Raw genomic sequence first — 13,993 nt, forward strand, 5'->3', positions numbered from 1 at the left:
GGATCACTGCAACCTCTGCCTTCCAGGTTGAAGCAATTCTCCTGCCTCAGCCTCCCAAGTCGCTGGAACTACAGGTGCCTGCCACCATGTCCAGCTAATTTTTGTATTTTTTTTTTCTTTTTTTTTTTTTTTGAGTCAAGAGTCACTCTGTTGCCCAGGCTGGAGTGCAATGGTGCAATCTCCACTCACTGCAACCTCCGCCTCCCAGGTTCAAGTAATTCTCCTGCCTCAGCCTCCTGAGTAGCTGAAATTACAGGCATGCACCACCAACTCAGCTAATTTTTGTATTTTTAGTAGAGATGGGGTTTCACTATGTTGGCCAGGCTGGTCTTGAACTCCCAACCTCAGGTGATCCACCCACCTCAGCCTCCCAAAGTGCTGGGATTAAAGGCATGAGCCACCATTCCCGGCCAATTTTTATATTTTTTATTTATTTTTTTTAATGGAGTTTCGCTCTTGTTGCCCAGGCTGGAGTGCAATGGTACGACCTCGGCTCACCGCAACTTCCATCTGCCAGGTTCAAGAGATTCTCCTGCCTCAGCCTCTTGAGTAGCTGGGATCACAGGCATGTGCTACCATGCCCGGCTAATTTTGCATTTTTAGTAGAGATGGGGTTTCTCCATGTTGGTCAGGCTGGTCTCAAACTCCTGACCTCAAGTCAACCACCTGCCTCGGCCTCCCAAAGTGCTGGGATTACAGGCGTGAGTCACCACGCCCAGCCAGAAGCAGCACAATTTCTGAAGGGGAAGAAGATGCAGAATTCTTAAATAGATGGGAACTGGCTTTTCCACTTATGCAAAAGTTGCACTAGGTCTTAAAAGATGAAAAATAAGTTTTTACCACAAGATCTTCCAGAGAAGAGCCATCACTGATAACAAGGTCATTAAACTGGTCTTGGATTTGGTCCATAGTTTGTGGGAGATCTCGAGCTGGAATAAACCATTCATGCTCTTCTTCCTCTTCCAGCATTTCTTGGAAACAGCGTTCAATAAATTCTTCTTCCCATAACTCCTCTTCTATCTAGATTTATAATAAAGATAATTTGTAGCACACTTGGTAGATATCACTAGGAATGGCTTAAAATATCTTGAACTAAACCATTTAAAGGCACAAGGTCACACTTTCTTTTCTGCTTCTGTGCTAAGGAAAAAAAATGCTTACCATAATGACCTGCGAAGATCTGTTTAGGGTTTTTCTGTTTTTACTTTTATTAGTAGAACATTCTTTTTTCCATTGAGAGTGGCAGGGAAGAAGTAAAAAGAGATGCCTGTCTCTTTTTTCTGTGCCTGTCTACTCCTGACTCCTAAATTCTCTTGACTTTCACAGCAATCTGACAGGCGTATCTGACTGGCGTAAGGCAGTGGTTTCCAAATCTGATTGCTCACTGGAACCATCTGGGAGCTTTGAAAAAGTTTTCCAGGCTCCACCCTCATCCTCCTGATTCAGAATCTCTAGGGTGGGACCCTGAAACAAGCTCCCCAGGTTATTTCCATAAGCAGTTAAGCCTGGTAGTAATCAGCAGCCAAATAAGTAGGAGTGGTGGCACATCAGTCTACATACTTCATACATAAAGGACAAGATAAACACATTTCACGGACAAGTACAATCATATTGAGGGCCGGAATGGACTATGAAAAAGAACATGTTTGTACAAAAAACTAACTTGTCTGTTGAATTCTTCTTCATTTTCCATCCACATGTACTCTGCAAATGGATTGTCATCTTCATGAGAATGACCGTTAATAATCACATCTTCATTGATGATGCTTGGGCTAGTACTGCTGCGACTTGGATCTTTCATGGCTGATGTTGGTTGTCGTTTTTAACCTTAAAAGAACAACAACACAGTTAATTTACTTATTTATTCAGGGTTTTTTCTTTTTGAGACAAGGTTTCACTCCATCCAGGCTGGAGTGTAGTGGTGTGATCATGGCTCACCACAGCCTTGATCTCTTGCCTCAGCCTCCCAAGTAACTGGGACTACAGGTGTGCACCACCACACCACCCAGCTGAATTTTTATTTTTTGTAGAAACAAGGTCTGTGTTACCCAGGCTGGTCTCGAATTTCTGGGCTCAAGTGATCCTCCCCACCTCAACCTCTCAAAGTGCTGGGATTATATGCATGCGCCACCGGGCCCAGCTGATTCTTTCAGTTCTTAATGAGCATCTGTTTATTAGCAGGCATCATGAATAGGTGTTAGAGGCAGATGATACACGGTAAGTTGCACAATTGGAAAGCTTCATATTTTTTTCCAAATGATTTTAATGTTTTAATAGGAGAGGACAGCTAAAACATCTAATGTTTTCCTTTTTGTTGTTTTTTTTTTTTTTTTGAGATGGAGTTTCACTCTGTCACCAAGGCTGGAATGCACTGGCATGATCTTGGTTCATTGCCACCTCAACTGCCCAGGTTTAAGCAATTCTCCCACCCCAGCCTCCCAAGTAGCTGGGATTACAGGCACGTGCTACCATGCCCAGCTAATTTTTTGTATCTTTAGTAGAGATGGAGTTTCACCACGTTGGCCAGGCTGGTCTTGAACTCCTGACCTCAGATGATCTGCCTGCCTTGGCCTCCCAAAGTGCTGGGATTACAGGTGTGCACCACCGTGCCTGGCCACATCTAATGTTTTCTGATAACAGTAAATGAAGTACATCAGTTGCTTACATGGGACTCTCCAAACCATCCAATTTATATTTTATATTACATATCACTTGCTTTATAAAGCAAGCATGGTCAGCCGGGCACAGTGGCTCATGTCTATAATTCCGACACTTTGGGAGGCCTGGGCAGGTGAATCATTTAAGGTCAGGAGTTTGAGACCAGCCTAACATGGTGAAACCCTGTCTCTACTAAAAATATAAAAAAGGTCAGGGGCAGTGGCTCATGCCTGTAATCACAGCACTTTGGGAGGCCGAGGCGGGTGGATCACCTGAGGTCGGGAGTTCAAGACCAGCTTGACCAACACGGGGAATCCCCGTCTCTACTAAAACTACAAAATTAGCTGGGGTGGTGGTGCATGCCTGTAATCCCAGCTACTCGGGAGGCTGAGGCAGGAGAATCGCTTGAACCTGGGAGGCAGACGTTGTGGTGAGCCGAGATCAAGCCATTGCACTCCAGCCTGGGCAAAAAGAGTGAAACTCCATCTCAAAAAAAAAAAAAAAAAAAAAAAAAACTAAAAATGAAAAAATTAGCTGGGCATGGTGGCACATGCCTGTAGTCCCAGCTACTCAGGAGGCTGAGGTGGGAGAATCACTTGAACCCAGGAGGTGGAGGTTGCAGTGAGCCGAGATCGCACCACTGCACTCCAGCCCAGGCAACAGAGTGAAACTCCACCTCAAACAACCACCACCACCACCGCCGCCGCCGCCACCGCCGCCAAACACAGTCTGGAAGACTGAGGCATCAAGTCATCAAGTGATTAAATGATGAAGAGCAAATTCAATTTTTAAAAACTGACTTCAAAAAGTCCAGGGATTGAAAGTGAAAACAGATTTTTTTTTTGAGACAGAGTCTTGCTCTGTCGCCCAGGCTGGAGTGCAGTGGTGCGATCTTGGCTCACTGCAAGCTCTGCCTCCCAGGTTCACGCCATTCTCCTGCCTCAGCCTCCCGAGTAGCTGGGACTACAGGCGTCTGCCACCAGGCCCGGCTAATTTTTTGTACTGTTTTAGTAGAGACGGGTTTTCACTGTGTTAGCCAGGATGGTCTCGATCTCCTGACCTCGTGATCTGCCCGCCTTGGCCTCCCAAAGTGCTGGGATTACACACGTGAGCCACCATGCCTGGCCTAAAACTAACAGATTTTTAATAACCTCTCAGGTTCTTCAGGTATAGTTCTGATCTCTCCTTCATAGCCCATTCTGTGTCTGCTTTTTCTCTAGGTCCATGTCAAGTTCTGCCATGTCTGGATTTCCTCACTGTACAGTGAGTTTCAGGCATCTAGTATCTTTTTTTTTTTTTTGAGACAGGGTCTCATTGTGTCACCTAGACTGGAGTGCAGCAACCTCCGCCTCCCAGGCTCAAGCAATTCTCCTGCCTCAGCCTCCAGAGTAGCTGGGATTAGAGGCGTGTGCCATTATCACCCAGCTAACTTTTGTATTTTTGTAGAGACTGGGTTTCACCATGTTGGCCAGGCTAGTCTTGAACTCAAGACCTCAAATGATCCACCTGTCTCGGCCTCCCAAAGTGCTGGGATTACATGCATGAGCCATCGCGCCCAGCCCAGTCCAGTATCTTTTCATCTGAGTATAAGTTGTATCAAATACAAGCCTGATGTCTTATACTACTCAATAGCTGATAACATGATCTAACCTAATTGATACATTGCAGGCTAAATATTTGAAGCACAAGGTTTCACATTCTAAAATATTCCAATTCATTAAGTTTGAAATCGCTAAAAATAGGTTTACATAAAACAATTCACCTGTACATAAACTCAAGCAGTATTGTGACTTGTGCCAAAGGTCTAATGAGGTCTGCTTAGTTCAAATTTATCATAATCAAGTAAAATACTAAATCTAAAATCTCCTACTGGAAATATATGTATTTTTTTTCCCTTTGGGATACATTTCAGGGAAAAGACTAGTCCTATGTGTGTTGCCTGGCCCTTTAAATTTTATGGATTTACCCTTAAGAGGACATAAGCGTAATAAAAATCCAGAGCTGTTCATGTAATATGACAAATACTAGATACGAATGACAATAGGATCACAGTGGTGAAAATTTTAATTGTTGAGAGGTCATCAACTAAAAATTTCTGGGAACTTCTGTCCTAGCTATAATATGTATGTCTACAAAAGAAACGCAGGCCGGGCTCTGTGGCTTACTCCAGTAATTCCAGCATTTTGGGAGGCCAAAGCAGCCGGATTGCTTGAGCCCAAGAGTTCGAAACCAGCTTGGGCAACATAGTGAACCCCATCTATGTACTACAAATACAAAAAATTAGCTGGATGTGGTGGTGCATGCCTATAATCCCAACTATCTGGGAGGCTGAGGCAAGAGAATCACTGGAACCTGGAAGGCAGAGGTTGCAGAGAGGCGAGATCACACCACGGCATTTCAGCCTGGGCAATAAAGCAAGACCCTGTCTCCAAAAAAGAAAAAAAAAAAAAAGAAAAAAAGAAAGGCAGACAGAAACAAGCTGGGCACGGCTCCTGCCTGTAATCCCAGCACTTTGGGAGGTTGACAGGGGTGGATTGCTTGAGCCCAGGAGTTTGAGACCAGCCTGGGCAATATGGCAAAGCCAGGTCAGTGGTGCATGCCTGCAGTCCCACTTGGGAGGCCAAGGTAGGAGGATCTCCTGAGCCTGGGAGGTAAAGGTGGCAGTGAGCTGAGATAGTGCCACTGCACTCCAGCCTGGGCGGCAGAGCAAGACCCTGTCTCGAAAAACAACAATGCAACGAAACAAAAGAAAGGCAGAAACAGACTCAGAGTTATGTGCTACGGTGATGGTAGAAAGAAAACATGAGGCTGGGCGCAGTGGCTCACGCCTCTAATCCCAGCACTTTGGGAGGCCAAGGTGGGTGGATCACGAGGTCAGGAGTTCAAGACCAGCCTGACCAACAGGGTGAAACTCTGTCTCTTCTAAAAAAATACAAAAATCAGCTGGACATGGTGGCGCATGCCTGTAATCCCAGCTACTCGGAAGGCCGAGGCAGGAGAATCGCTTGATCCCGGGAGGTGGAGGTTGCAGTGAGCCAAGATTGCACCATTGCACTCCAGCCTGGGTGACAGAGCGAGACTGTGTCAAAAAGAAAAAAAAGAAAAGAAAATGATAGTATGATTTGTTAGGAAATTGAGGCACTTTAGCAGACAAGACAGAAAAAAGACAATGAATATTATTTTTATCATTAAACTTGGATGAAAAACTGTTTTGATAGCAAGTCTTAACTAAATAATCAGTTCCTCTAAAGAAAAAAAGGCGGCTAGGTGTGGTGGCTCACGCCTGTAATCCCAGCACTTTGGGAGGCCAAGGCGGGCGGATCACGAGGTCAGGAGTTCAAGACCAGCCTGGCCAATATGGTGAAACCCCGTCTACTAATAATTAGCTGGATGTGGTGGCGCATGCCTGTAATCCCAGCTACTGGGGAGGCTGAGGCAGGAGAATCACTTGAACCTGGGAGGTGGAGGTTGCAGTGTGCCAAGATTGTGCCACTGCACTCTCCAGCCTGGGAGACAGAGTGAGACTCTGTCTTAAAAAAAAAAATTAGCTGGGTGTGGTGGTTTACGCCTGTGGTCCCAGATACTCAAGAGGGTGAGGTGGGAGGATCACATGAGCCCGAGGTTAAGGCTGCAGACAGCCATGATCGCACACCACTGCATTCCAGCCTGGGCAACAGAGCAAGACCTCATCTCAAAAAAAGAATTTACTATTTTAAAGTGTTTGATTCAGTGGTTTTAAAACCACCACCACTACCTAATTCCAGAACATTTTTGCCACCCCAAAAAGAAACTCCATACCCATCTGTAGTCACTATTTCCCAAGGCCCCCAACAGCAGGCAACCACTAGTCAGTCTACTGTCTGTCTCTATAGATTTGCCTATTCTGAACATTGCATATAAATGGAATCATAAAATATGTGTCCTCTTCTCATGTCTGGCTTCTTTCACTTACTACAATGTTTTCAAGGTTCACCTATGTTGTAGCAGGTATCAGCATTTCATTCCTTTTAATTGCAAATAATATTCCATTATATGGAGATACACATTTTGTTTATTTACTGTGATTAATGAACATCTGCGGTTGTTTCCACTTTCTGGCTATAAATATTGCTGTTATCGCTATTTATGTACAAGTTTTTATATGAGCATGTTTTCAGTTCTCTTGAACCCAGTGTGTTCAATGCTAGTCAGTCTTTTAGCTATACATTTTCTTTTTTTTTTTTTTGAGATGGAGTCTCACTCTGTCACCCAGGCTGGAGTGCAGTGGCACGATCTCGGCTCACTGCAACTTCCGCCTCCCTGGTTCAAGTGATTCTCCTGCCTCAGCCTCCTGAGTAGCTGGGATTACAGGCATGCACCACGCCCTGCTAAGTTATGTATTTTTAGTAGAGGCGGGGTTTCATCATGTTGGTCAGGCTGATCTCGAACTCCTGACCTCGTGATCCGCCCGCCTCTGCCTCCCAAAGTGCTGGGATTACAGGCGTGAGCCACCACTCCGGGCCTCAGCTATACATTTTCAACTGTGACAGAAACAATGAGCAAAAAAGGTGGCTGACTCCCTCCCTACCACCAGACACAATCCTCACTCCAAATCCTTTTCCCAAAAGTAAGCACTGCTAATATTGTATACATTTTTCTTAAAAAGTAAACACATATTCAACAATAGTATTGTATTTAAGAGCCTTACAGTCATCATCTATTTAATACTCACAAAAGTCCTGTGGTTGTAGGGATTATGGCCAAATTCATTTCCATGACAAAGAACTAAGTCTTAAATAACTTGTTCCAGGTTACACAACTACTGAACAGTGGAGTTGAAATTCAAGTCAAGTAGCCTGACTCTAAAACATGCACCAGGGCCCAGCACTTTGGGAGTCTGAGGTGGATCTCCAGACCCAGCTGTTCAAAACCAGCAGGGGCAACATAGCGAGACCCCTATCTCTACAAAACTACTAAAAAGAACTGCCAATGCAACGATAAACTTCCAAAGAAATGCTTAAGAAAAAAAAAAAAGTTCAATTCTGGTAAAATACCTCTGTGGTATTTTAAACTACCCTGGTGCCATCTCCCACTTGGAGCCTGGTAAGCCTTGAAGACGACAGCCTGTGTTCTTGGTACAAGTTGGAGGTAGCAATATAAATATTATTTTTATTTTTTTTGAGACGGAGTCTTGCTCTGTTGCCCAGGCTGGGGTGTAGTGGCATAATCTCAGCTCACTGCAACCTCTGCCTCCCAGGTTCAAGTGATTCTCCTTCCTCAGCCTCACGAGTAGCTGGGACTACAGGCACGCGCCACTGCGCCCAGCTAATGCTTGTATTTTTAGTACAGACGTGGTTTCACCTTGTTGGCCAGGATGGTCTCGATCTCTTGACCTCGTGATCCGCCAGCCTCAAGCTCCCAGGGTGTTTGGATTACAGGCGTGAGCCACAGCGCCTGGCTGCAATATAATATTAACAAAGAACTCTGGTTGTTTTGACCTGGCTCCCTGAAGGACTGGCTCAAGAGTTTGCTGTGGGGAGTGGGATGGGGCAGTAGCACACATATTTGTCAATAACAGTTAAGGGTAAATATAGTAGCAATAACAGGGCAAACAATCAACACAGTAAAAAGCCTGGGAAGAAAGGCTGGTGAAGGAGATGCTTTGAGAGTAAGAGCTTTGAAAAGCTCCCACATATTCTGGTAGTCCTAGAAAGCCATGGGCATGTCAGTGCTAAGCAGATATTCAGAAAAGACCTGAAAATGCCCTAAGTTTTCACCTCTGGCTGAATTTCAGGCTCTGCCCATGCAGCAAGTGAAGGCAAAGGCAGAGTTGTTGAAGGTGTGCCTCAACACATCCACAGGACCCATACGCCAAGACTAGGGGAGTTGCTTTTTGCTTCAAGGCATTTTAAAAAATCTGTCAAATTACTAGCTGACCACTAAGCTAATGGAAGAGAGACTTCAAAGGCCACACACACAAAAAGAATACAAATTTTACTAAACTCTTTCAGAAAAGGTACTAAAATGACAACTACAATAAGTGGCAACAAACCTGGGGAGAATCTAATTTCCAGAATCGCCACATTATATCATTCAAAATGTCATTTTTTTTCCTTTTTTTTTTTTTTTTGAGACGGAGTCTTGCACTGTCACTCAGGCTGAAGTGCAGTGGCTCGATCTCAGCTCATTGCAACCTCCACCTCCCAGGTTCAAGTGATTCTCCTGCCTCAGCATCCAGAGTCGCTGGGACCAGAGGCGCATGCCAGCACACCTGGCTAATTTTCTGTATATTTTTAGTAGAGACGGGGTTTCACCATGTTGGCTAGGCTGGTCTCGAACTCCTGACATCAAATACTCCACCCACCTTGGCCTCTCTCTCAAAGTGTTGGGATTACAGGCATGAGTCACCGTGCCCAGCCCACAATGTCATTTTCAACAAAAAGTATAAAACATGCAAAGAAAAAGTATGACTCATACACAGGCAAAAAATAAATTAATAGAAACTGTCCCCAAGGGAGCCCAGATATTAGATTAGACAAAGACTTTATTTATTTATTATTTTTGAGGACGAGTTTTTTGCTTTTTTTGCTCAGGCTTGGCGTACAATGGCGTGATCTTGGCTCACTGCAACCTCCACCTCCTGGGTTCAAGTGATTCTCCTGCCTCAGCCTCCCGAGTAGCTGGGATTACAGGTGCACGCCACCACGCCTGGCTAATTTTTGTATTTTTAGTAGCGATGGGGTTTTGCCATGTTGGTCAGGCTAGTCTTTTTTTTTTTTCTTTTTTTTTTTTTTTTTTGAGACGAGTCTGGCTCTGTCGCCCAGGCTGGAGTGCAGTGGCCGGATCTCAACTCACTGCAAGCTCCGCCTCCCGGGTTTACGCCATTCTCCTGCCTCAGCCTCCCGAGTAGCTGGGACTACAGGCGCGCGCCACCTCGCCCGGCTAGTTTTTTGTATTTTTAGTAGAGACGGGGTTTCACCGTGTTAGCCAGGATGGTCTCGATCTCCTGACCTCGTGATCCGCCCGTCTCGGCCTCCCAAAGTGCTGGGATTACAGGCGTGAGCCACTGCGCCCAGCCGGTCAGGCTAGTCTTGAACTCCTGACCTCGTGATCTGCCTGCCTCGGCCTCCCAAAGTGCTGGTATTACAGGCATGAGCCACCATGACCGGCCGACTTTATTTATTTAATGTATTGTTTTTGAGACAGAGTTTTGCTTTGTCACCCAGGCTGAAGTGCAATGGCATGATCTCAAGTTCATTGCCCCCTGGGTTCAAGTGATTCTCCTGCCTCAACCTGCCAAGTAGCTGGGATCACAGGCATCCACAACCATGTCTGGCTAATTTTTGTAGTTTTTAGTAGAGACGGGGTTTTCACCATGTTGACCAGCCTGGTCTCAAACTCCTGATCTCAGGTGCCTCCCAAAGTGCTGGGATTACAGGTGTGAGCCACCGCACCCAGCCTATTTATTTATTTATTTATTTTTTGAGACAGAGTCTCCCTGTGTTGCCCAGGCTGGAGTGCAGTGGCTTGATTTTGGCTCACTGCAACCTCCGCCTCCCAGGTTCAAGCGATTCTCCTTCCTCAGCCTCCCAAGTAGCTGGGATTACAGGCGCCTGCCACCACACCCAGCTAATTTTTGTATTATTTTAGTAGAGACGGGGTTTCACCATGTTGGCCAGGCTGGTCTCGAACTCCTGACCTCAGGTGATCTGCCTGCATCAGCCTCCCAAAGTGCCACTGTGCCTGGCCAAAGACTTCAAATCAAGTATATTAAATACGTTAAAAGAGCTAAAGGAAACCATGTAGAAAAAAATAAAAGGAACCATAGAATGATGTCTCACCAAATAGAGAATATCAATAGAGACAAATAATGGGCTGCGGTGGCTCACGCCTGTAATCCCAGCACTTTGAGAGGCCAAGGCAGGCAGATACCTTACGTCAGGAGTTCGAGACCAGCCTGGACAACATGGTGAAACCCCGTCTCTACTAAAAATTCAAAAAATTTAGCCGGACATGGGGGTGAGTGCCTGTAATCCCAACTACTTGGGAGGCTGAGGCAGGAGAATAGTTTGTACCCAAGAAGTGGACATTGCAGTGAGCAGAGATCGTACCACTGCACTCCAGCCTGGGCAAGGCAACAAGAGTGAAAACTCTGTCTCCAAAATAAATAAATAAATAAGTAAGTAAAATTATAAAAAAAAAAAAAAAAAAAAGACAAATAGAAATTCTAGAGTTTAAAAGTACAACTGGGCCAGTCGTGGTGGCTCATACCTGTAATCCCAGCACTTTGGGACTCTGGGAGGCCGAGGTAGGAGGATCACAAGGTCAGGAGTTCAAGACCAGCCTGGCCAACATAGTGAAACCCCGTTTCTACTAAAAGTCCAAAATTTAGTCAGATGTGGTAGCACATGCCTGTACTCCCAGCTACTCAGGAGGCTGAGCCAGGAGTATCGCTTGAACCAGGAGGTGGAGGTTGGAAGTCATAGTGAGCTGAGACCATGCCACTGCACTCCAGCCTGGGCAACAGAGCAAGACTCCATCTTAAAAAAAAAAAAAAAGGTACAACTGAAATGAAAAATTTACTAGAGGGGTTCAACAGCAGATATGAGCAGGGAGAAAAAAGAATCAGCGAATTTAAGGAAAGGTCAATTGAGATTTATCCAGTCTGAGAAGCAGAATGAGGAAATGAAGAAAAATGAACAGAACGTTGAGAGACCCAGGAGACATCGACTGTGCCAAAATTTATTTTTTTTATTTTTTATTTTTTGAGACGGAGTCTCGCTCTGCCGCCCAGGCTGGAGTGCAGTGGCCGGATCTCAGCTCACTGCAAGCTCCGCCTCCCAGGTTCACGCCATTCTCCTGCCTCAGCCTCCCGAGTAGTTGGGACTACAGGCGCCCGCCACCGCGCCCGGCTAGTTTTTTGTATTTTTTAGTAGAGACGGGGTTTCACCGTGTTAGCCAGGATGGTCTCGATCTCCTGACCTCGTGATCCGCCCGTCTCGGCCTCCCAAAGTGCTGGGATTACAGGCTTGAGCCACCGCGCCCGGCCTGACTGTGCCAAAATTTATATAATGGAATTCCCAGAAGAGAATAGGTCAGAAACATTTGAAGAGATAACAGCCTAAAACTCCCCAAATTTGATAAAAAGACACAAATCTATGTATCTAAGAAGCCCAATTAACCCCAAGTAGGATAAATTCAATATGACCCATACCAATACACAATACAATTGAATTGTTGAAAGACAAAGAGGGCATCTTGAAAACATCAAGAGAAGCAACTCATTACATACAAGGGATCCTCAATAAGATTAACAGCTGATTTCTCACCAGAAACCATGGAGGTCAGAAGGTAACATATTCAAAATGCTGAAAGAAAAACAATCGAACCAAGAATTCTTTATCTGGCAAAACTACCCTTTCAAAAATGAAGGAGAAATTAAGTCATTCCCAGATAAGCAAAAATGGACAGAGTTTGTCACTAGTAGACCCGTCCTATAAGAAAAGCTAAAGTGAGTCGTGCAGGCTGAAAGAACTCAATAGACATTAAACTGAATCCACACAAAGTTAAAATGCCAGTAAAAGTAACTTATACAGGTAGACACAAAAGTCTGTAATAACATATTTTGGCTTATTACTCCTCTTTCTTTCTACATTATTTAAAAGACAAGGCTGGGCACAGTGGCTCATGCCTGTAATCCCAGTACTTTGGGAGGCCGAAGTAGGTGAATCACCTGAGGTCAGGAGATCGAGACCAGCCTGGCCAATATGGCGAAACCCCGTCTCTACTAAAAATACAAAAAAATTAGGTGGGTATGGTGGCAGGCACCTGTAATCTCAGCTACTCGGGAGACTGAGGCAGGAGAACTGCTGGAACCCAGGAGGCAGAGGGTACAGTGAGCCGAGACAGTGCCACTGCACTCCATCCCAGGCCAACAACATTGAGACTCTGTCTCACACACACACACAAAAAGACAAATGCGTAATACAAGAATTATAAATCTATGTTAAAGGGCATACAATGTATAAACATGTATTTTGTAGTAACAAATTACAAAATACATGTAATTATTTTGTAATTACAAATGTAATAATGGTGGGGGACACTAAGCTATAGTCTTTTGGATACACTTGAAACTAAGCTGATATTAACGGAAACTGAATTGTTACAAACTAAGATGTTAATTATAATCTCCAGGGTAACCCTTAAGAAAATAATACACAATAAAAATGTGTACAACAGCTGGGGTATATTATCATCCTATTCAGAAAAAGCCAGAAACAAATGGCTTCAATATCCCAAGAGTCAATGAACTCAAACCTATATATGTTGAGGGTCTTCCCTGGCTGAGAGAATGCCTTTCTCCAGAACAAAAATAATTAAAACTTAGAAGAAATGCTGGACACACAAAAGGAGGAACTAATTTGCTTGAATGACCTTTAAGGACCAAAAGCACGTAATGACTTAACAATATAGTAAAAAAACAAACTCTAGTACAAATAAGTCACAGAGGAAAACAAAAACACAAAACTGAGAAGTCGACTATAGTCATCTGTTACTTTTGTTTTTTTTGAGACGGAGTTTCGCTCTTGTTGCCCAGGCTGGAGTGCAATGGTGCGATCTCAGCTCACCACAACCTCCACCTCCCGGGTTCAAGGGATTCTCCTGCCTCAGCCTCCCGAGTCGCTGGGATTACAGGAATGCGCCACAATGCCCGGCTAATTTTGTAATTTTAGTAGAGACGGAGGTTTCTCCACGTTGGTCAGGCCGGTCTCAAAACTCCCAATCTCAGGTGATCCACCCGCTTTGGCCTCTCAAAGTGCTGGATTACAGACAGGCGTGAGCTACCATGCCCGACCTCATGTGTTACTATCTTATCTTTGGCTCATGCCTCATTCTGACCTGCTATACCACTGGCAGGCAGGCTGGGCATGGTGGCCCACGTCTCTAATCCCAGCACTTCAGGAGGCTGAGGCAGGCAGATCACCTGAGGTCAGGAGTTTGAGACCAGCCTGACCAACATGGAGAAACCCCATCTCTACTAAAAACACAAAATTAGTCGGGTGTGGTGGTGCATGCCTGTAATCACAACTACTCGGGAGATTGAGGCAGGAGAATCACTTGAACCCAGGAGGCTGAGTTTGCGGTGAGCCGAGATCGCTCCATTGCATTCCAGCCTGGGGAAAAAAAGGCAAAACTCCGTCTCAAAAACAAAACAAAACAAAACAAAAAAACAAAAAAAAAACTGGCAGGAATTAACCGAGAAAGCCAATAATTTTTCCCCAGGTTTCTTACATCCTGTATTTGTTTCAAGGCATATTATGCTTTAAAACCCTAAAACTGTCAGAAAATGTAT

At 44.8% G+C, this 13,993-nt stretch overlaps 1 protein-coding gene across 1 annotated transcript in view; it reads right to left on the bottom strand.

The window, feature by feature from the left end:
• LOC105467063 (poly(A) binding protein interacting protein 2) overlaps positions 1–13,993 on the bottom strand; it is a 28,129-nt gene that overhangs the window by 4,460 nt on the left and 9,676 nt on the right. Inside the window, exons 2-3 of the mRNA XM_011716389.2 lie at positions 1,664–1,827; positions 841–1,020 (exon numbers count right to left, since the gene is read on the bottom strand). Of these exons, the coding sequence (XP_011714691.1) occupies positions 841–1,020; positions 1,664–1,801 (318 nt within the window). The 5' untranslated portion in view covers positions 1,802–1,827. The remainder of the gene's footprint in view (positions 1–840; positions 1,021–1,663; positions 1,828–13,993) is intronic.

The sequence above is a fragment of the Macaca nemestrina genome, chromosome 6, assembly GCF_043159975.1.
Source record: "Macaca nemestrina isolate mMacNem1 chromosome 6, mMacNem.hap1, whole genome shotgun sequence".
NCBI lineage: Eukaryota > Metazoa > Chordata > Mammalia > Primates > Cercopithecidae > Macaca > Macaca nemestrina.